Below are 21,880 nucleotides of genomic sequence, written 5' to 3' on the forward strand. Positions count from 1 at the left end.
TTAAGGTGGTACTTGGGGGTTGTTGGAGGATTTCTTTTCTCCCGGGTTTCTCTGCCCAAGTCTTCTGCTCCAAAAGAGGCTGTTTGGAGCAAGTGGCTCTCCATGCCTCCCCAGGTCAACTCAGGCTCAGGGTGGTACATCAGGGACCACCTTGTGAGCTGGCAGGCAACATGATGGGTCTCAGGTAAATTCAGTTCAGTCTCTCCGTCATGTCCGACTCTTTGCGACCCTATGGACTGAAGCACGATAGGCTTCCCTGTCCATCGCCAACTCCCAGAGTTTACTCAAACTCATGTCCATTGAATCAGTGATGCCATCCAACTATCTCATCCTCTGTCAGCCCCTACTCCTTCCGCCTTCAATCTTTCCCAGCATCAGGGTCTTTTTCAATGAGTCAGTTCTTCACATCAGGTGGCCAAAGTATTGGAGTTTTAGCTTCAGCATCAGTCTTTCCAATGAATATTCAAGATTGATTTCCCTTAGGATGGACTGGTTGGATCTCCTTGCAGTCCAAGGGACTCTCAAGAGTCTCCTCCAACTCCACAGTTCAAAAGCATCAATTCTTCAGCACTCACCTTTCTTTATAGTCCAACTCTCACATCCATACATGCTGCTGCTGCTAAGTAGCTTCAGTAGTGTCCAACTCTGTGTGACCCCAGAGATGGCAGCCCACCAGGCCGCCCCATCCCTGGGATTCTCCAGGCAAGAACACTGGAGTGGGTTGCCATTTCCTTCTCCAATGCATGAAAGTGAAAAGTGAAAGTGACGTTGCTCAGTCATGTCGGACTCTTATCGACCCCATGGACTGCAGTCCACCAGGCTCCTCCGTCCATGGGATTTTCCAGGCAAGAGTACTGGAGTGGGTTGCCATTGCCTTCTCCGATCCATACATGACTACTGGAAAAACCATAGCTTTGACTAGATGGACCTTTGTTGGCAAAGTAATGTCTCTGCTTTTTAATATGCTGTCTAGGTTGGTCATAACTTTCCTTCCAAGGAGCAAGCATCTTTTAATTTCATGACTGCAGTCACCATCTGCAGTGATTTTGGAGCCCCCAAAAATAAAGTCTGTCACTGTTTCCACTGTTTCCCTATCTATTTGCCATGAAGTGATGGGACCAGATGTCTTGATCTTAGTTTTCTGAATGTTGAGTTTTAAGCCAACATTTTCACTCTCCTCTTTCACTTTCATCAAGAGGCTCTTTAGTTTTTCTTCACTTTCTGCCGTAAGGGTGGTGTCATATGCATATCTGAGTTTATTGATATTTCTCCCTGCAATCTTGATTCCAGCTTGGGCTTCATCCAGCCTGGCGTTTCTCATGATGGGTCTCAGGAACCAAAGCAAAAGAAGGCAGCCAAGAGCCCTCAGTTCTTTGTGTTTAGTCATGTGCCTGAGTATATTGGTTAGCATTAGGTAAATTCGAGAGTGACAAACAAGAGCAACTTAGTAAGGAAGTGCTCCAAGAATGATGGGAACATGTCAGAGAATACACAGCCAGCTTAAAGGGACTCCTACTGGCCAAATCTGTGCATCAAAGGAAGTGATAACAATAATATAGATCATAACCTATGGAATAAAAGAAGAATCCTGAGTCCATATTTACAGTAGGAAACAAAGCAGAAGAAAGAAAGAAGAAAAGCTCCTTTTACATTTGTATGTCAACTGCTTATTTAACTTTTATGCAGAGTACATCATGAGGAATGCTGGGCTGGAAGAAGCACAAGCTGGAATCAATTGCTGGGAGAAATATCAATAACCTCAGATATGCAGATGACACCACCCTTATGGCAGAAAGTGAAGAGGAACTCAAAAGCCTCTTGATGAAAGTGAAAGAGGAGAATGAAAAAGTTGGCTTGAAGCTCAACATTCAGAAAACGAAGATCATGGCATCTGGTCCCATCACTTCATGGGAAATAGATGGGGAAACAGTGGAAACAGTGCCAGACTTTATTTTTTTGTGCTCCAAAATCATTGCAGATGGTGATTGAAGCCATGAAATTAAAAGACGCTTACTCCTTGGAAGGAAAGTTATGACCAACCTAGTTAGCATATTAAAAAGCAGAGACATTACTTTGCCAACAAAGGTCCGTCTAGTCAAGGCTATGTTTTTTCCCGTGGTCATGTATGGATGTGAGAGTTGGACTGGGAAGAAAGCTGAGCACTGAAGTGTGGGTCCTTCCAGCACCAAGCGTGGGATCCCCTCTCTCCCTTTCCCTTCTCCCGCCCTGTAGCACTCCAAGACGGAAGCCAGAGATTGAGGGGAGCCTCGGTCTCGGCAAGAGAGCCGCCCGAGATTAGCCCCTCTGGGGGTCTAGGTCCGAAGGAGCAAGCCCCAAAGAAGAGGTGAGCGGACCGGCCGCCCCACAGCCTCCTTCGCCCAGAGAGAGACACTCAGACGCAGCGGGCGTTCTGTCAAGGCAGTTCCGTTTTATTGGTGTAAGCTCCTCGTATATATAGGCAAGCGCGGGGCAAGCGCGGGGGTTTTTGAAAAAGGCTTTCCAATCACATTAAAGCATGCAAGGGGAGGTGTTCAGGAGCCAATCAGAATTTTTTGTGGTTATCTGGGTCCGCGCCCTCCTGACATCTGTCAGGCGCCATCTTGTTGTGAGCACGTGTAAGGCGTCCTATACTGAAGAACTGATGCTGTTGAACTGCGGTGCTGGAGAAGACTCTTGAGAGTCCCTTGGACTGCAAGGAGATCCAACCAGTCCATTCTAAAGGAGATCAGTCCTGGGTTTTCACTGGAAGGACTGCTGCTAAAACTGAAGCTTCAATACTTTGGCCACCTCATGCGAAGAGTTGACTCACTGGAAAAGACTCTGATGCTGGGAGGGATTGGGGGCAGGAGGAGAAGGGGATGACAGAGAATGAGATGGCTGGATGGCATCACCGACTCGATGCACATGAGTTTGAGTGAACTCCAGGAGTTGGTGATGGACAGGGAGGCCTGGCGTGCTGTGATTCATGGGACCACAAAGAGTCAGACACAACTGAGCAACTGAAATGAACTGAATAAATGTATTGAATAGAAAAATGACAGAATTAACAAATAACCATTTGGCAACTCAGTTCAGTTCAGTTCAGTTCAGTCGCTCAGTCGTGTCCTACTCTCTGCGATCCCATGAATCACAGCACTCCAGGCCTCCCTATCCATCACCAACTCCCGGAGTTCACTCAAACTCATGTCCACAGAGTCGGTGATACCATCCAGCCATCTCATTCTCAGTCGTCCCCTTCTCCTCCCGCCCCCAACCTTTCCCAGCATCAGAGTCTTTTCCAGTGAGTCAACTTGTCGCATGAGGTGGCCAAAGTATTGCAGTTTCAGCTTTAGCATCAGTCCTTCCAAAGAACACCCAGGATCGATCTCCCTTAGAATGGACTGGTTGGATCTCCTTGCAGTCCAAGGGACTCTCAACAGTCTTTTCCAACACCACAGTTCAAAAGCATCAATTCTTCAGCGATCAGCTTTCTTCACAGTCCAACTCTCACATCCATACATGACCACGGGAAAGACCATAGCCTTGACTAGACGGACCTTTGTTGGCAAAGTAATGTCTCTGCTTTTTAATATATTATCAAGGTTGGTCATAACTTTCCTTCCAAGGAGTAAGCGTCTTTTAATTTCATGGCTGCAGTCAGCATCTGCAGTGATTTTGGAGCCCAAAAAAATAAAGTCTGACACTGTTTCCACTGTTTTTCCATCTATTTCCCATGAAGTGATGGGACCAGATGCTATGATCTTTGTTTTCTGAATGTTGAGCTTCAAGCCAACCTAGCATAACAATAATTCACTCAGGCAAGAAAGAATCATTAATGGGAACTTCTCTAGCCATCCAGTGGTTGGACTCTGAGCTTCCAATCCAGGGGGGCACGGGTTCGATCCCTAGACGGAACTAAGATCCTGCATGCCACTCAGCACAGCCAAAAAGAAAAAAAAATCATTAATAGGTGCTAAAACTAGTGGGTAAAGTTTGGTGAGGAATGGGATATTATAGTCTCAAAGTATCTGTCTGTAAGATATTTCTGTATTACAAAGGGGAAAATAGTCACTTTACAGTAAAGAAAGTTGACTGATCTGACATTAACCAAGCAGTAAAGCGAATCTACTGAAACCAGGTTAAGTGGTGAATAAAAGTGCAGCATTTTTTGCAGGGCACCAAGCAAGGAGCCAAGGCAGTTCAGTTCAGTTCAGTTCAGTCACTCAGTCGTGTCCGACTCTTTGTGACCCCATGGACTGCAGCACGCCATCTTCCCTGACCATCACCAACTCCCAGAGTTCACCCAAACTCATGTCCATTGAGTCGATGATGCCATCCAACCATCTCATCCTCTGTCGTCCCCTTCTCCTCCTGCCCTCAATCTTTCCCAGCATCAGGGTCTTTTCAAATGAGTCCAAGGCAGATGGTGCTCAAAACACTCAAATTCCCTAAAGAGTTTCAGGGAAGGGAGGGTGAGGAAGGAATCCCAGGATATGTAAGTCAGCTTGTGCACAATTCTCAGGTTGGCTGATGGTGCAGGGGTTAACATTTATGAATCTTTCGGGGCCAGTAGGTCTAGGGGCTACATGTTCACGGTCATCAAGTAGCTAATTTCTTCCATTTGGTGGTGGTTTTAGCATCTGCAAAACAACTCAGGAAATGAGTTGATACTCATCAGATGCTGTTATCTGGGTACTTCAAAGAAGAAATTAAGAAATTAAGCAGAGGATATGGGAGAGTGATCTATGTCCGGAAGGCCCCATAAGGTCCTGCTTGGTTACATGGGGAGTTGTCTTCTAATGAGTACAGAGTTTCAGTTTGTGAAGTTGAAAAGCATTTTATGAATGTAGATGCCGGTGATGATCATACAATGTGAGTATACCTCATGCAACTCAACTGTGCACTTAAAACAGTTATGATAAATTTCATGTCATGTGTATTTTACCATAATTATAAAAAATAATTTTTAAGTGGCTGACACTTAATAAGAGCTATGAGGGTACTAGTTATTAACATTAGCATAAGATCTGTATGTGTGTTGTCTATCTCTCTCCTTTAGTGCAGGCACTGAAGGAGTTCAGTCTTAGTATAATGAGCACCTCATAAAGGGCAGGGTGGGGGCTGAACATGCACAATTCATGCAGAGCAACTCATGGAGGTGGATTAGAGGACAAGGCAAGGAAGATTCCAAACAGAAACTGCCTCTAAGGAGAGGTGGCAAGGGACAAAGCTCACCCGGGATGAGCCTGGTGAGTGCATCGTGAGACAGAGAATTCACAGAGCAGGGGGAGCCCAAGGAGAGTCGGAAGCCCCTTTCTCCTCAGGGCTTGGGCAGGGGTACCTGCAGCCATCATATGATATACACCCCCCTCTGAGCTTTCCCACTAGTGTCTGAGAAGCAGCTGTCACATTAAGGACAGAGCACCTAGAAATGGCGTGCGAGAGACAGAGTCGTTGCGCTTTAAGAGCAGGCTGTCACCCAATTCCCAGCAGATCCCACTGAGGAACACGTGAAAGGGGCTGAGGCATGTACAGAGAGGGACCTACTCAAACACACACACTGCTGACCAAGCCTGTCCTAGGACAGACCCAAGGCCGAGAGGGATTCCCACGCACTTCCAAACCTGTGGGAACACCTAGTGGAGTGGAAGGTACACGGGACCAGGAGTCAGGAACCGATTCTCACTCCAACTCTGTCACCCGTTTGCTGTGTGTCCCTGGGCAAGCCACTTACCCTCTCAGGACCCCCTTCCTGGCTGTAGAACAAAGAGATCGTACTAATTTCAAAGGGCTGTTTCAACACTTTTTTTTTTTTAGACTTTCCACTTATATTCCTACTTTCTTTTTTTTTTTTTTTGTATTAGTTTCTTTTTTATGTTCCAACTCTTATTTGGGGAAATAAAGCCCATAGTCAGTTTGTACCAAACGTTTTATTTTTCAAAACACTTTCACATCAATGATTTTCTGCTCCCAGAACTTCTTTGTAGATTATTAGATTAGGTCCCATTTCTCCAACTTCATCAAAAGGAAATATGAGGCCCAGGGAAGGGAAAAGACTCACCTAAGTTCACCCAGCCAACAAATGGCAGAATCAAGACCGAAATCTGGGTCTCCTGACTCTTGTCTGGATTGCAATGTCCAACTAAGCTGGTTTTACCTCACACAGAGGTGTAGTCTCCAGGGGAAAGGAGACTGAAGAACACTCAGGGATAGAACCCAAGTCAGCCTGAAGGAAAGGACAACTTTCTCTAATTGGTCTGCCCAGAGGGGCACATTCTTTTCATAGTTCTTCCAGAAACAGAGGGAACATTTCTTTCCCAATGAATCAGCCCAGATGGTACCTTTCTACAATTTCTGTCTGTCTGTCTGTCTTCTGCCTGTCTATAGGAGCACCTTTCCTTAATTTGCACAAAGGCATCTTATGTGTTAGCAGCAGCCCTGACTCCTGGGTTGTGCCTCTTTCCATTAGGGGCTGGAGTCAGGCTGCCAGATGGAACACAGAATACTTAGTTATATTTGAATTTCAGAGGGAAAATTAAGACTTCTAGATAATCTGTCCTATGCAATTTGGGGAACACAATTATCCTTTAAAAATGTATTTTGCTTATCTTAAATTTAACCAACTGAGCATCCTATACTTTTACTTGTTCAATCAGCTAGCCCTAGTCTGGAAGCCGTGGTGTACTCATTCTGACTTGTACCAGCTCATGAAAGCCAATGGCTGATTTTCTGGGAATCTTGTGAGCCAGTTGTTCAGCCAAGGGGAGCCTAAAATCAACCATGGTGGGAGTATTCACAGTATGGAATCTGGCAGTCACCACAAGTCAGCACTTTTCTTTTTTTAGAGCTGGCTGTGAAGCACTTAAGAGGGTTTCCCACCTGTGCTAGTGGTAAGGAACCTGCCTGCCAGTGCTGGAGACACAGAGACATAGGTTCCATCCCTGGGTTGGGAAGACCCCCTTGAGCAGGGCATGACAACCCACTCCATGCCTGGAGAATCCCATGGACAGAGGAGCCTGGCAGGCCACAGTCCATAGGGTCGCAAAGAGTCAGACACGACTGAAGCGACTTAGCACGCACACAGACGTGAAATATTTACCAATATTCCATTGTCCAGAGGCTTCCTTGTCTTTAACACACAGAGTCAAGACTCTGAAGCCGTGTCCCTGGCTGCTGTACAGCTGCATGGGAGGCACACACCCAGGGCCTCCATGGAGGGCAGCCTCGTGGGGACCACTGGTACTAAAAGCACTTCCCACCCAGGAGGACTACCTGGCCATCTGCCACCTTACCCTCCCTACTATGGCTTTGACTGTGACCTCTTGTCCATAGCTGAGAAGTTCAAATTTAACCTGAAGTTTTGTCACAAGACCTTTGGCCAGTGAGCAGAGGGAGCCCTCCTTCCCCTTCTCTGCAGCCCTTTGAGCATCTCTCCACCAGCCGGGATGCAGGATGGGGGAAGGTGTCCGGGTAGCTAGCCGAGGTGGAAACTTGGTCTTCTCTGGGACTTCAGGGAGTGAGGGTTGAAGTGGAGGGCTGGTGGTGCAAGAGGGGTTCTGGAGCGGAGTGCTGGACGAGAAAGCAGGAAATGCTGTGGGGAGAGTACAGCGCCTGTTCCCAAATACTCTCCATCAGTTCCTAAGACTTTGGGTGAGACAAGGAAGGCCACCAAGGTTACCAAGCCCAGCCCTGCCCAATCCCCACTGCCAAACACGGGTACTGTGCCGGGGTCAGGGTGTGGCTGTAACCAGGTTGTAGGAAAGTCCTACACGGGGAGTCAGGAGTGCTAAGTAGGGTCTTGGTCCTGTCACAGACTCGCTGGCAGGACCCTCAGCCTCCAAGAGCCTCAATCAAGCCATCTATAAGATGTTTCTCAGCATCTGCCTGCCTCCCAACGATAAGTATCCTCTCCCGACGACATGGTGATTGGGCAGTGGCCTCTGGACTCTCATGGCCATAACGTCACTCTGCACACTTGATCGGGGAACAGTGAGGGGAATGTCCTGGTGAGGAGGGTGGGAGAAGGTTAAGAGGCCACTGGCCCTGGGGGAGCAGGAGGGTTAGGGAGGAAGAAATCAGAGAACAGCCTAGCCCTGCAGGCTGGGGCCCCAAGCCTGGGCCCCAGACAACCTGTTGGAAGTCACACTTCACTGCAGCTTCCAGGCCACCCTAAACTCAGCCCTGGGCCATCTTCCCAGGTCATCTCCTTCCCAGCCAAGCCGCCTGTCCCCATCTGCCTTCCCAGAGAAAGTCATCCAGGCAGAACCAAACATGCAGGGGAAGCTCCCAGTCAGCCTTGAACTTAAACGCTTTGCTCCCAGGATGGGCTCTCTGAACACACCAGCCAGAACCTTCTCCAGATCTAGGCCTGGGGCTTTTGTTCTTTGTCCAGGAGGGCAGAGGTTACGCTCTTGGCTGAAAGGTATTGGGACAACTTTTTAATCTTTCTCAGAATCAGTTTTATAATCTAATTAGTTAGTCAGGACCCTCCAGAGAAGCAGAACCAACAGGCTGTGGTGTGTGTGTGTGTGTGTGTGTTAGCTGTTCAGTCATGTTGGCTTTTATGACCCCATGGACTGTAGCCCACTAGGCTTTTTGGTCCATGGAATTCTCCAGGCAAGAATATTGGAGTGGGTGGCCATTCCCTTCTCCAGGGGATCTTCCCAACCCAGGGATTGAACCCAACCCTGGTGGCTCAGAGGTTAAAGCGTCTGCCTGGAATACGGGAGACCGGGATTCAATCCATGGGTCAGGAAGATCCCCTGGAGAAGGAAATGGTAACCCACTCCAGTACTTTTGCCTGGAGAATCCCATGGAGGGAGGAGCCTGGTGGGCTAGAGTCCATGGGGTCACAAAGAGTCGGACACAACTGAGCAACTTCACTTTCACTTTCTCCTTATTGCAGGCAGAATCGTTACCATCTGAGCCACCAGGGATGCAAATATACACAAAGATGAAAAGAGTTGGCTCACACAATTCTGGAGTATCATGGAGACAGATAAGTCCAAAAACTGCAGGATGGACCAGCAGGTTGGAGAACCAGAAAGAGCCAATTCAATAGCCAGTTCAAGTCTGAGAACCATCTGCTGTCAAAATTCACTCTTGCTCAGGGGAGGTCAGTCCTTCTCTTCAGGACTTCAACTGATTGGATAGGGCCCACCCACATTATGGAACACAATCTGTTTTACTAAAAGTCCACCAATTTCAGTGTTCAGTTCAGTCACTCAGTCGTGTTCAACTTTTTGCGACCCCGGGAATCACAGCATGCCAGGCCTCCATGTCCATCATCAACTCCAGGGTTCATCCAAACTCATGTGCATCAAGTCGGTGATGCCATCCAGCCATGTCATCCTCTGTCGTCCCCTTCTCCTCCTGCCCCCAATCCCTCCCAGCATCAGAGTCTTTTCCAATGAGTCAACTCTTCCCATCAGGTGGCCAAAGTATTGGAGTTTCAGCTTCAGCATCAGTCCTTCCAATGAACACCCAGGACTGATCTCCTTTAGGATGGACTGGATGGACCTCCTTCCAGTCCAAGGGACTCTCAACAGTCTTCTCCAACACCACAGTTCAAACGCATCAATTCTTCAGTGATCAGCTTTCTTCACAGTCCAACTCTCACATCCATACATGACCACTGGAAAAACTATAACCTTAACTAGACGGACCTTTGTTGGCAAAGTAATGTCTCTGCTTTTTAATATGCTATCTAAGTTGGTCATAACTTTCCTTCCAAGGAGTAAGCATCTTTTAATTTCATGGCTGCAATCACAGTCTGCAGTGATTTTGGAGCCCAAAAAAATAAAGTTTGACACTGTTTCCCCATCTATTTCCCATGAAGTGATGGGACCAGATGCCATGATCTTAGTTTTCTGAATGTCGAGCTTTAAGCCAACTTCTTCACTCTCCTCTTTCACTTTCATCAAGAGGCTTTTGAGTTCCTCTTCACTTTCTACCATAAAGGTGGTGTCATCTGCATATCTGAGGTTATTGATATTTCTCCCAGCAATCTTGATTCCAGTTTGTGCTTCTTCCAGCCCAGCATTCCTCATGATGTACTCTGCATAGAAGTTAAATAAGCAGGGTGACAATATACAGCCTTGACGTACTCCTTTTCCTATTTGGAACCAGTCTGTTGTTCCATGTCCAGTCCGAACTGTTGCTTCCTGACCTGCATATAGGTTTCTCAAGAGGCAGGTCAGGTGGTCTGGTATTCCCATCTCTTTCAGAATTTTCCACAGTTTATTGTGATCCACACAGTCAAAGGCTTTGGCATAGTCAATGAAGCAGAAATAGATATTTTTCTGGAACTCTCTTGCTTTTTCCATGATCCAGTGGATGTTGACAATTTGATCTCTGGTTCCTCTGCCTTTTCTAAAACCAGCTTGAAGATCTGAAAGTTCACAGTTCACATAATGCTGAAGCCTGGCTTGGAGAATTTTGAGCATGACTTTACTAGTGTGTGAGATGAGAGCAATTGTGTGGTAGTTTGAGCATTCTTTGGCATTGCCTCTCTTTGGGATTGGAATGAAGACTGACCTTTTCCAGTCCTGTGGCCACTGCTGAGTTTTCCAAATTTGCTGGCATATTGAGTGCAGCACTTTCACAGCATCATCTTTCAGGATCTGAAATAGCTCAACTGGAATTCCACCACCTCCACTAGCTTTGTTCATAGTGATGCTTTCTAAGGCCCACTTGACTTCACATTCCAGGATGTCTGGCTCTAGGTGAGTGCCCACACCATCGTGATTATCTGGGTCATGAAGCTCTTTTTTGTACAGTTCTCCTGTGTATCCTTGCCACCTCTTCTTAATATCTTCTGCTTCTGTTAGGTCCATACCATCTCTGTCCTTTATCGAGCCCATGTTTGCATGAAATGTTCCCTTGGTATCTCTAATTTTCTTGAAGAGATCTCTAGTCTTTCCCATTCTATTGTTTTCCTCTATTTCTTTGCATTGGTCTCTGAGGAAGGCTGAGGAATTTAAATGTTAATCTCAACCAAAAACACTCTCCCAGAAACATGCAGAATAGTGTTTGACTACAGAAATGAGCCCCAGGGCCCAGCTAAATTAACACACAAAAGCAACCATCCAAGTGCTCCAGGGGGAATAGCAAGGAGGAGCCATTGTCCACCCTTGACCTAAGGCAGAGCTGTACAGACAGGGCCTCCTCAACTGCCAACAGAAAAGGAGCTGAAGGGTAAACACCCAGACTTCCCTTTCCTACCTCCCTTCAGTATCCAGCAAACTCCAGAGGGCAATGGGGCCACTAATATAGTCCACATAAGTTAGTCTTCTGGGGTTCACAAGAGAACGGAGAAGGATAGAGAGTGAATAGTGAGAGACCCGTGGAAGATGCTCAGCTTAGCATCTATCAATATTTCTAAAGTGAACTGTGGACATCTGTGTACCCAGAACCCCCAGCAGTGGGATGTTGGCATCCAGGGTCTGCCCAGCTTGGGTGAAGAGAGACCACTCTTTCTTTCATTGTGCTATAATAGATGTCCTGGATGGACAGATGAGGCGCACCCCAACTTAGGGCCTCCAGTGCTTCCTGCTGCCCAGTGGAATGGATCCAACCTCCCCCGCTCCACCAACATTCCAGAACTTCTACCCTCTCACCTCCACCAGCCCGCCCTCTCCATCCCAACTCACATTCTGACTCTGGCCTAGCCAGTGGTCTTCACAGAGCTAGGGTGATCTGCTCAAAATCAAATCTTTTACAGATATGTTCTAAAAAAAAGGTGTTTCCATATCAGCAACACTGACATTTCAGGTCAGATAATTCATCTCCAACTGTGACAAATCAAACATCTCCAGATATGGACAGATAATCCCAGGGCAGCAAAGTACACCCCCACCCCCCATCCCAGTAGAGAACCACAGTCCTAAGGTTTACCTTCATCAATTTGACAGCATTTTGTTCATGCCAGGGTTATCTCAGACTCTTTTAAGAATATCTGCCTCATCTTAAACATCTTTCTATATAGTGACTTCCAAATAACTCATAGATATTTCCATTCAAGGGGACTTCTACCTTAATTTAACACAGGAGCACATTTTCAAGCTAACTGTCACAAAAACAAATTGCTTAAGAGTCAACTAGATGAGAAAAGAATCAATCTCATTCTCCATATTAGGAAAGCTACCAACTCAGCATCCCGTTATCTTTCTTCCCACATTAGCCCATGGGGGTGAAGAAATAGTCCAGAACTTGCATATATAACATACTTTTCTCCTGTGAATTGTCAGCAGCCACACAGAACCTCATCTAACACCAAACACCAAACTAATGGGTAAATATTTTTTCAAGTAAGCAATCACAGAAGCTATCACAATCAGACAGCTCTCAGAACTCTGAACAGGGAAGGATTTTCAAAGGTTAGGTAGAAACAAACCCAAAGGAAAAAAAATTTAAACACATTTTTTATTAAAGAAAAAATAAAGATTTGCCCTGAAACAGTTAAAAAGTAAAAAGCATTGTTTGTCTTAGAAACATAATTTGGCAAGTGTTTACCTAATTTATTTGTACTAAAAGCTTTAAAACATTGATCCATTAATCAATCCCATGTTTAGCAATCCAACCAAAAGCCTGACTCTAAAATACAGAAAAAGCTGACTACATAGGGGTATTGATTACAAGGTTATTTATAATGATGAACATCTATAAGCCTCTTACCTGTCAACCACTTGAGGAGCAGGTAGCTCAAGTGAACTTGACTTTCTATTAGGCAGCATGGAAAATGGACATTTCTAGCATATTTAAAGAGACACGGAGAAGCGATGCTGACCCCGTGCCAGGATGACCGAGCAGGCATGGGGGTCACACAGGGTGACATGACAGTCCTGCAAAGCCACGGCTGGTTCACGTGTCTGCAGACACATCGATAATAAGAAGCTCTGGGGACAACACGATACACTCAGTGTCACCAATCACTTTAATCCACCTAGATTTTATGTTAATTGAATTTGAGTATAAAATTCTTTTCTAACAAATTGGAGAGAAGTCTAACTTTATTTTCTTCCACCTGGACAGGAAGCTGTGCTATCACCATTTATTACATAATCAAACCTGTTCCCACTGAGTGGAAATAGCACAGAGTACAGGTTTTAGTAACTGCAATGAATAAAATTAGAGGTTCTATTCTGTGGGAACTCCAAATTCTGAAACATAAATGTTGATTCTGGGCAGTAGGATCCAGGAGGGCCATGCTGTTCACGTCACGGGGGCCTCAGTATCACCTGGGATTATTATAGATGTAGAATCTCAAGAACCACAGTCTGCATCTAGTGGGATCCCCAGGTGATTCCTGGGCACACTAGTTTGAGCAGCGCAGCCTAGGGCCCCAGCTAGCCTGCATCGTGTGATGAGGAGACAATAAACTTGGAGTGAGTCTGCATTTCGGCTTTGGACGCTGGCCTTGAATCTACTCCCGGCACTTGCTGCCAGGACCCCCTTGGGAAAGGCTCGTCACCTTCAGATTCCTAATCTCCAAGAATTGAACAGGTCAACATCTACTCTACAGTTTGTCACAAAGCAGGCAGAGGATGAGCATGAGGGACACACCCTGCACACTTTGCAGACCAGGGCCCCAGACTTGCCCATTTGCAGAACACATTAGAGTTTGCTACTTGAAATCTCTGATCTAAGGTGAATTTTTGAAAGAGATTTGGAAACACTTTTTTTTTTTCTGCTTTTTATCCTTTTGGAAACACTTTTTTTTTTTAACATAACTTTTTATTTTGTAGATTCACATGCAGGGTAGGAAATAATACAGAGAGATTTGAGTACATTTCAACGACAGCATAATGGTAGCATCTTTCAAAACATAGTAATCACAACCAAAAAATTGTCACCGCCAGAAGACTGTTGGAAATAAAGAAGCTCCTACTAAGAAATCAATCTGAAACCTACTCAGAACTACAGGACACCTTTTTGATACAAGCCACTGCTCTCATTCATCTTTTACACGTTTTACTAGTAGTTATGTGTGTGTGCGTTTCTGTGTGTTTGTGTGTGTGATTGTGTATGCAAGCAAATTTAGTCACATGTTCTGTTTATGAATGCCAACACTTTCAAAACAATTGTGCAAACAGAGGCTTCTTAACCTTTTGGGTGGTCCTGGTTAAGTTTACTTTTATTATCAGCAAAATGATGGATTAAGAAAATAGAGTAAACGGGATTGAAGATAGGAGGAACTATTTAACCAAGTTCAGGACAAACAGCTTTAAACAGCAAACTCACTGACCTCAGTCCCTGAATTTTAGCCATTTCTGCATCCTATTTGCCACCCTACAGGGGCTTCCTTTCTGGGTTTCATGTACCCAGCAAACCCAAAGAGAGGAGGATACTTGACCTTCCAGAGGCTGGGCCTCTCTGTGCCTTTGTCTTGGTCTATCTCTCTTTGCACATCTGTGTCTCTCTCTTGGTTCTGTGGCCCAGACCCTCTGCTTCATCCTCTCCCAAATCTAACCCCTGCCAGCAGCATCTACATTCAAAACATCACGTCTCAGAAGCAAAATAGGGAGATCCCCCATGGAGCATTTGTTGACCGTCCTCTTGGCGTTTCTGTGTTTTGATGATTACCACACAGATAAACCCCAGCCATAAAGCTAACATGTGACCTGACTCCATGACGTGCAACCCCAGCTCCTCCCTGGGAGGGAGGGTCTGTCTGATGAGATTATGAAACTCCCGATGGGAAGGGCCTGGGAAAAGAGGGTAGATATATGGGGAACTGCAGCAGTGGGAGACGCAGCAAGGTCCACAGCCAGAATGGAGGGCAAGCTGTACACAGGAGAGGACTACAAGACAGAGTTCAACCCCCAGGACTACTTAAAGACCTACTATGCCTTTGATTCAGGCACCGTAGCTGAAAACGCCATCTTGAAATTCAACCTGAATAATCTCTTTGAAACTTTCTCTCCAGGTGAGTGTCTGGTCTCCATCTCAGGGAGACGATGATGCTGTGCCTTACAGGAAGGGCTCTTGGTGGCAGGGGACCTGTCCTCTGGGACACCACTCACCTAGGATGCTGCAAAAGCAGCCCACCTGTGAATCCATGAGGACTGCCACTGGGTGGCCACTCAGTGGAACCCAAGCACTGGCCTTTGCAGCCCAGGAACCAGGCCTGAATCTTTGACAGTCTGTCTCAGTTTCTTGCCCTGGGAACTGGGAAGGTACCTCCTGAACTGTGGGGCTCATAGACTCATGCTGGAAGGGATAGAAGACAATAGATATGAACATACTGCTTGTCTCCCCTTTAGTAACCTAAAAGCAGCTTTATAGCCTGGGTTTATGAGCCCCCTTCGGAGAAGGCAATGGCAAGCCACTCCAGTACTCTTGCCTAGAAAATCCCATGGATGGTAGAGCCTGGTAGGCTGCAGTCCATGGTGTCGCTATGAGTCAGACATGACTGAGAGACTTCACTTTCACTTTACACTTTTAACTTTCACACATTGGAGTGCTGCTGCTGCTAAGTCACTTCAGTCGTGTCCGACTCTGTGTGACCCCATAGACGGCAGCCCACCAGGCTCCCCCGTCCCTGGGATTCTCCAGGCAAGAACACTGGAGTGGGTTGCCATTTCCTCCTCCAATGTGTGAAAGTGAAAAGTGAAAGTGAAGTCGCTCAATCATGTCCGACCCTTAGCGACCCCACGGACTGCAGCCCACCAGGCTCCTCCATCCATGGGATTTTCTCGGCAGGAGTACTGGAGTGGCTTGCCATTGCCTTCATCAGTTCAGTTCAGTTCAGTGCCTTCTTGAGCCCCCTTAAAAACCTGATGAAAGATCTGGTATATACACAACACAGAAACACTCCTAATCTTTTACACAAAATTAAGAGGGTTCATGGATACCCAAAGCCAAACCACAAAGCTCAGTTTACAAATTTCTGCTCTGAGGTGTCAGGCTGGGGGAATAGGCAGAGATTATCACCCATAATAAGTGATATTGAGTTCTTCTGTGCACACAAGGGGAGGCTGAGGTGGAAGACACCAGCGTGGCCAGCCCAGGTCAGACCACCTGTCAGTGGCAGCAGAAAATCTCAAGATCAGTCATGCAGGGCTGCCTTGCACAGTTGGGCAGGGAGTGCACTGAACAACGAGGGGGTTACTCAGTCAATCAACAAACCTTGCCCTATGTATTCGATGCCAAGAATGGGATATTAAGCAAGGTCCACAGAAATACAGACAAATGAAAACTTAAGGCTCACAGAGAAATCTTAGGAGACTCTGGAGGAAGGACTAGGATTAAGCCTTGGAAAATGGACTGGTTTCAATGGAGGAGGATGGAGGGAGGAAGCAAGCAGGAAGAGGAGGGTGATGTATTACATTGCTCTTCCCCCAACTCAGCACAAGAGCCTCTTGCCTTCTGCGATCAGTTGAGCCAGTTTTGGACCCACTGGCTCAGCTCTCATCCTTTATCAGAAGTTCTGTCCTTGCAGCAAGGAGGTGGGAGGGGGCGCTGTGGGGTCACTCTCAGCATTGCTTTAAAGCCAGAGTCAGAAGACCTGCCAATACACCAGCTTCTACCAAGAACTCAATCTGAAAGCTGCCCAGAAGGGCAGGACTTGTCCTACCAGAGCTCCAGCAGCAACCCTTGAGGCAGCAGGGGACCCAGTGTGTGCAAGCCTGTGTCCCACCCTCCTCTCCCACCCTCCTGAGCCCCAGGCATAGGGCTTAGACTCCTCACACAGTCCAGGTTCTGCCCAAGGCAGGGTTGGCTCCCCTGGGATCACCCTGGGGAAAGGGCACAGCCTGGCGTCTCCATCCACCACAACTGGCATGCAGTTGGGTGTCTGTCCCCCTCACCTGGAACACGCTCTCTCCTGCAGGAGGCGTGGGAGGCGACATCCTGATCGACGTCGGCACAGGCCCCACCATCTACCAGCTGCTCTCGGCCTGCGAGGCCTTCCGGGAGATCATCGTGTCAGACTACTCGGAGCTCAACCTCCGGGAGGTGGACAAGTGGCTGAAGAAGGAGCCCGGGGCCTATGACTGGTCCCCAGCCGTGCAATACGTGTGTGAGCTCGAGGGAGACAGGTATCCACAGTCCCCACCTTCTCCCCACCCCCCAGGCCGGAGGCCGAGCCTGCAACCCTGCGCCACGGGCCACCTCCCTCTAGGTTGTTCCAAACCCACTTGGGTCTCTGGCCCAGAGCACCTCCCTCCCTTTGAGTGAGTCCCACCTCCAGCCTCAGAGTTGCCTGTGCTCGACGCTTCGGTTACCTGATTTGCTCTCCATGTCTTGCATCCCACCCATGCTGTGGGACCTAACTCAGTCCCTCCTCCTCCTGGAAGCTCCCCTGACTGCTCCAGCACACGCAGATCCCTTTCCTCACAAACATAGTGGTTCAGCATCCACTGTACCTGGTATTCGAGGGGCACTTGTGATGGGAAGACACGGGCTTCCTGGAATCTCCCACATCTGTCTTCTCAGCTCTGCTACCAAGTCCCAGAGACCAACAGCACTCACACCCTCCAGAAACTCTCCCCATCCAGTTCACAGAGAGGGATCCACAAACCAGAGTCCAGGAAACCAAGGCCCAGACCTGGAGAGTGACCTCTAGGCCACCTTAGAGCAGGACAAGGACCAGACTTTAAATTCCTGCCCCATCTCTTGGCCATGAGGGCCTGACCCAATTACAGACAGGGGCAGCCTGAAATGGAACAGGGCCTCAGGGTCTCTGAGCACAGGTCTGCATCAACCCAGCCTGGGCTTCACACATTCTTGCCATCATTCACAGAGAGCATCCTGACAGTCAGGTCACTTCCAGATACTGGGAATAGCACAGTGAATAAAGTCTGTGCCTCACGGAGCTCACATTCTAGAAGAGAGGACAGCGTCACCAAAATAGATGGAGGTAGGGATTCAGGGAAAAACAAGTGTTCTGGAGAAGACTCTCTAGCTGCAGGGGCCTAGAGAAGTACGGGAGCTGTGTTAGGTGGAGGGTGTCTTTCTCACCTTGAGCCATCATACGAAACGCCATAGATGCAGCGGCTTGAACAAAGATGCTCATTTCTCACATTCTGGAGGCTGGGAGTTCAGCATCAGTCCTTGAACGTGGTGAGGGTGCTCTTCCGGGCCATGTCCTGTGAAGAAGGAGAGGGAGAGTCAGCTAGTTCTCTAGTTTGTCTTCTTGTAAAAGGCACAAATCCCATCATGAGTGTCCCCACCAACATGATCTCATTTACCTCTATTTACCTGCCAAAGGCTTCATCTCCAAATACATCCACATATGCGTTAGGGCTTCAGCATATGAATATGATGGGGATTCAGTTCAGTCCCCAACAGATGACAAGAGAAACCTCTCCTCTAAGAAAGAGCACTTCCAGGAACTCCCTGGGAGATGTGAGGGAGAAAGGATGAGACGATCTGGAAAAGAGGGTGAGTCAGGGAAGAGAGAGTCAGGCAGAGGGGATGACAAGGGCAAAGGCCCAGCTGTGGGAAAGAGCTGGTTTAAAGAAAGATATTTCCAGGGTCAGGGGCTACAGGGAGGAGGAATGGACATATATTGCATAATGGGTACACAGTTTCAGCATGGTTGATAACAAGTTTTGGAAGCAGACAATAGTGATCTTTGCACACATTGTGAATGCAATTAATGCCCCTGGATTGTACAAAGGGATTGAAATGGCAGGTTTTTGTTATATGTCTTTTACAACTTAAAATAATAATGCAATATGCTAAAGTTGAGTTTTTCAAAAGAAAGACAGTAAAAAGGAGGAAGAGGAAGAAAGAGGAATCAGATGTGAAATGCACTGTCACCTATCAGCTGTGTGGCCTTGAACAAATCACTCAACCTCTGTGTGCCTCCATTTCCTCATCTATATAATGGGAGAAATATGATCTTCCTCATAGGCCCATGGGAAGCCCACCCTGGGGAGGGGGGGATGCTGTCCTAATTGTCATTGTCACTTCATTGACCCTCCCTCACAGAAGCAAGTGGCAGGAGAAGGAGGCCCGGCTCCGAAGGACAGTCACGCGGTTACTGACGTGTGACGTGAACCAGCCCCGTCCTCTGGGGTCGGCCCAGGTGCCTGCAGCAGACTGCGTGCTGACCCTGCTGGCCCTGGAGTGCGCCTGCCGTGACGTGGACGCCTACCGGGCAGCCATCCGGAACCTGGTCGGTCTTCTGAAGCCAGGCGGGCACTTGGTCACCGCGGTGGCCCTGCGCTGCCATGACTACATGGTGGGCTCCAGGAAGTTCTTTGGCGTCTGGCTGGAGAAGGAGACAGTGGAGAAGGCCTTGCAGGAGGCCGGCTGCCAGGTGCTAAAGAGTCAGTACAGCCCTATCAGCTACTCAGAGGCCTACTGCATCAACGAAGGCAACTATTTTGTGGTTGCCCGCAAGGGCCCCGGGGCCTAAGGCCAGTCTGGCAGACAGGGCCTGCCCAGAGGGAAAAGTCAGAGTCCCAAAGTCTAGTAAGTCTGGAGCCCCCTACTGCAGAGTCAGCCTGAACACCATCCCTTCATTCTCAGTACTATATCCCAAGGTCATACTTAATAAACAGGGTCTCCTGCCCCCAACCCAGGGATCTGTCTCCCACACCCCTTTCCTGCACCAAATATCCTGCACCAAAAATCAGAAAAATAAACTGGTCCAGCTACATGTTGTCTTGATTTGGGTCTCCCACCCCCTGATGCAGACCCTGAGACAAGGATTTGAGAGCAAATAAATCACGTCAGAGAGGATTCCAGGAAACACCAACAGGAACTAAGGAAGCAAAGAAGGTAGGCAAGTGGGCAGGCAATGAAGATGGGCCACCAAGGCCATCACCATGGTGGGAACTGGAATCACCTGGCGGGAAGTCACGCATCCTAGAGAGCAGGGACATTTATTCAGCAACTCCCAGAGGGTTGGTTCAGGGGTACTGCATCAACTGGATAGCATTTCCAGTCTGGCAATTTGTGGGTATGAGGAGAAAACAGGAGCATGTGCCGCTCACACACACAGCCCATGAGCTGAAGCGTGGGGCCGGTTCTGGGCAGTCTGGCCTTTCAGCTGGAGGAACAGAACTGCAGGTTCTCAAAGGACAAAAGCATCCATAAGAACTGGATGATTTCTAGGAGAAACTCCTATTACCCTTCTGGGAAAACCGAGAAAGGTAACTGGTCCCCGGTGGCTCATGGAGTCCACTGCAAAGTCAGAACTGGCACCAAGGTCCAGGTGAGGATGGACCGGGGTGGGAGATGGAGCTGCTGGGAGTGGGCACAGGTGGGACCTGGAAGACCCAAGGGGAGCAGGGGTCTGCAATCAGCCCATGGACCCTGTGCCCCTTGTTTATTCCGCTTGAGGTCATTACATCGGCCCAGCACCCTGTGCTTAGGAGGAAAACCCAGCATGCTCCCCCAAAATATCTGTGAAGTGAGGTTACTAGGGACCAAGAATGTGATAGAGCCTCAGGAAGCTGTCATCTGAACCAGGGGAGGTAGAGCAGGGAGTCAGGCTGCCCCCTCCACGTGACCAAGAATTGGAGCTTTGGGAAGACCTGAGTCACATCTCTAGAAACACATTCACGAGGTCATGTGTCTCTGAAGACACTCCTTGTCACACAGCCGGCCAGCTCGCAGCCCAGCCAGCTCCTGACCCTGGGATGACACGTTCTCTCTGGCATGTGGGAGACTGTTGGCCTCTCACCACCCAAGCCTGGCTCACTATTAAAGCCCTTAATGCTCTCTGAACTGGGGCATGGGCCCCTCACAGCTCCCACTGTCCACCGCAGTCCATGCCCCACAGAGCAGGCCCCCTGAAAAAATGCAGTCAAGCCTCTGGACACAGGACCAGATCTCAACTTGTAAAAGCCTGAAAGTCCCTCCAGCACCTGGCAGCTGCCTCCTGTCCTGAAGTTACCACCCTGAACCAGTCCAGCCATCATGCCCTCCCTACACAGACTCGTTCTGTCTCCTCCAGCCCTTGTGCCAGCTCTGAACAGCTTCCAGCAAGGAAAGGGCAGTGACAGGGAGCAGAGCTGAGTCAGGACCCTTTACCCATTTGCTGCTGCTGCTGCTGCACAGTCGCTTCAGTCGTGTCCGACTCTGTGCGGCCCCATAGACGGCAGCCCACCAGGCTCCCCCGTCCCTGGGATTCTCCAGGCAAGAACACTGGGGTGGGTTGCCATTTCCTTCTCCAATGCATGAAAGTGAAAAGTGAAAGTGAAGTCGCTCAGTCGTGTCCAACTCAGCGACCCCATGGACTGCAGCCTACCAGGCTCCTCTGTCCATGGGATTTTCCAGGCAAGAGTACTAGAGTGGGGTGCATTGCCTTCTCTTTACCCATTTGCTAGCTTGCTGCTAAAGCTCAGGGTTTTCCAAACTGCTTCCATTGTGTTCTTGGGGGTCCCCAAGCCTTATGGCAGAGGTAGAAACAGGAGAGTCCTCTTTCTTTCAACCTCAGTTGGGTCTCGGGGACAGGGCAGCAGAGAAGGGGCGATGCGGTGGCCATGGCTCCCATGGCCACCAGAGGGCACTGCAGGGCAGAAAGCGGGAGGCAAAGTGAAGGAAGGACAGATGTTAGGGGCCTCCTTAGGAAAGAAAACTCCATAGTTGGGCCACTTTTTGGCTCACTGGGGCCCTTCCAGGCTGCACTGAGGCCTGAACCCATGACAAGCCCACTCAGAGGAATCTGGAAACCCTTGGACAGACAGAACCTCCGTGAAACCAAAACCCTTCTGTCTCTGTGTGTCCTGGGCAGAGCATTTTGGCTGGGAACAAGGAGACTAGGTCTTTGCAAAGGAATATACATCACAGGGGAAGTGAGTCATCTGGGAATCATGATAAACCATGTATTCTTAGCCAATAGGCCCAATGCAGCACGACCTGAGACACTGTATTCCCAGCGAGCCTCAGGCTATCTGGATGCTGCTGGTCCAAGGGCCGTACTTTGAAGCACAAGGCATGAAGG

The 21,880-nt window shown here is 48.4% G+C and overlaps 1 protein-coding gene across 1 annotated transcript; it reads left to right on the forward strand.

Moving 5' to 3' along the window:
• The first annotated feature begins 14,661 nt into the window (after positions 1–14,661).
• On the forward strand, positions 14,662–19,528 carry LOC129552077 (indolethylamine N-methyltransferase). Its single transcript, XM_055420251.2, has 3 exons — positions 14,662–14,905; positions 16,811–17,018; positions 18,916–19,528. Exons 1-3 carry the CDS (start codon positions 14,662–14,664, stop codon positions 19,343–19,345), a joined length of 882 nt encoding a protein of 293 aa, XP_055276226.2. The 3' UTR covers positions 19,346–19,528.
• Positions 19,529–21,880: the final 2,352 nt, after the last annotated feature.

The sequence above is a fragment of the Moschus berezovskii genome, chromosome 3, assembly GCF_049115385.1.
Source record: "Moschus berezovskii isolate FMDL1 chromosome 3, NW_MosBer_1.0, whole genome shotgun sequence".
Classification (NCBI taxonomy): domain Eukaryota; kingdom Metazoa; phylum Chordata; class Mammalia; order Artiodactyla; family Moschidae; genus Moschus; species Moschus berezovskii.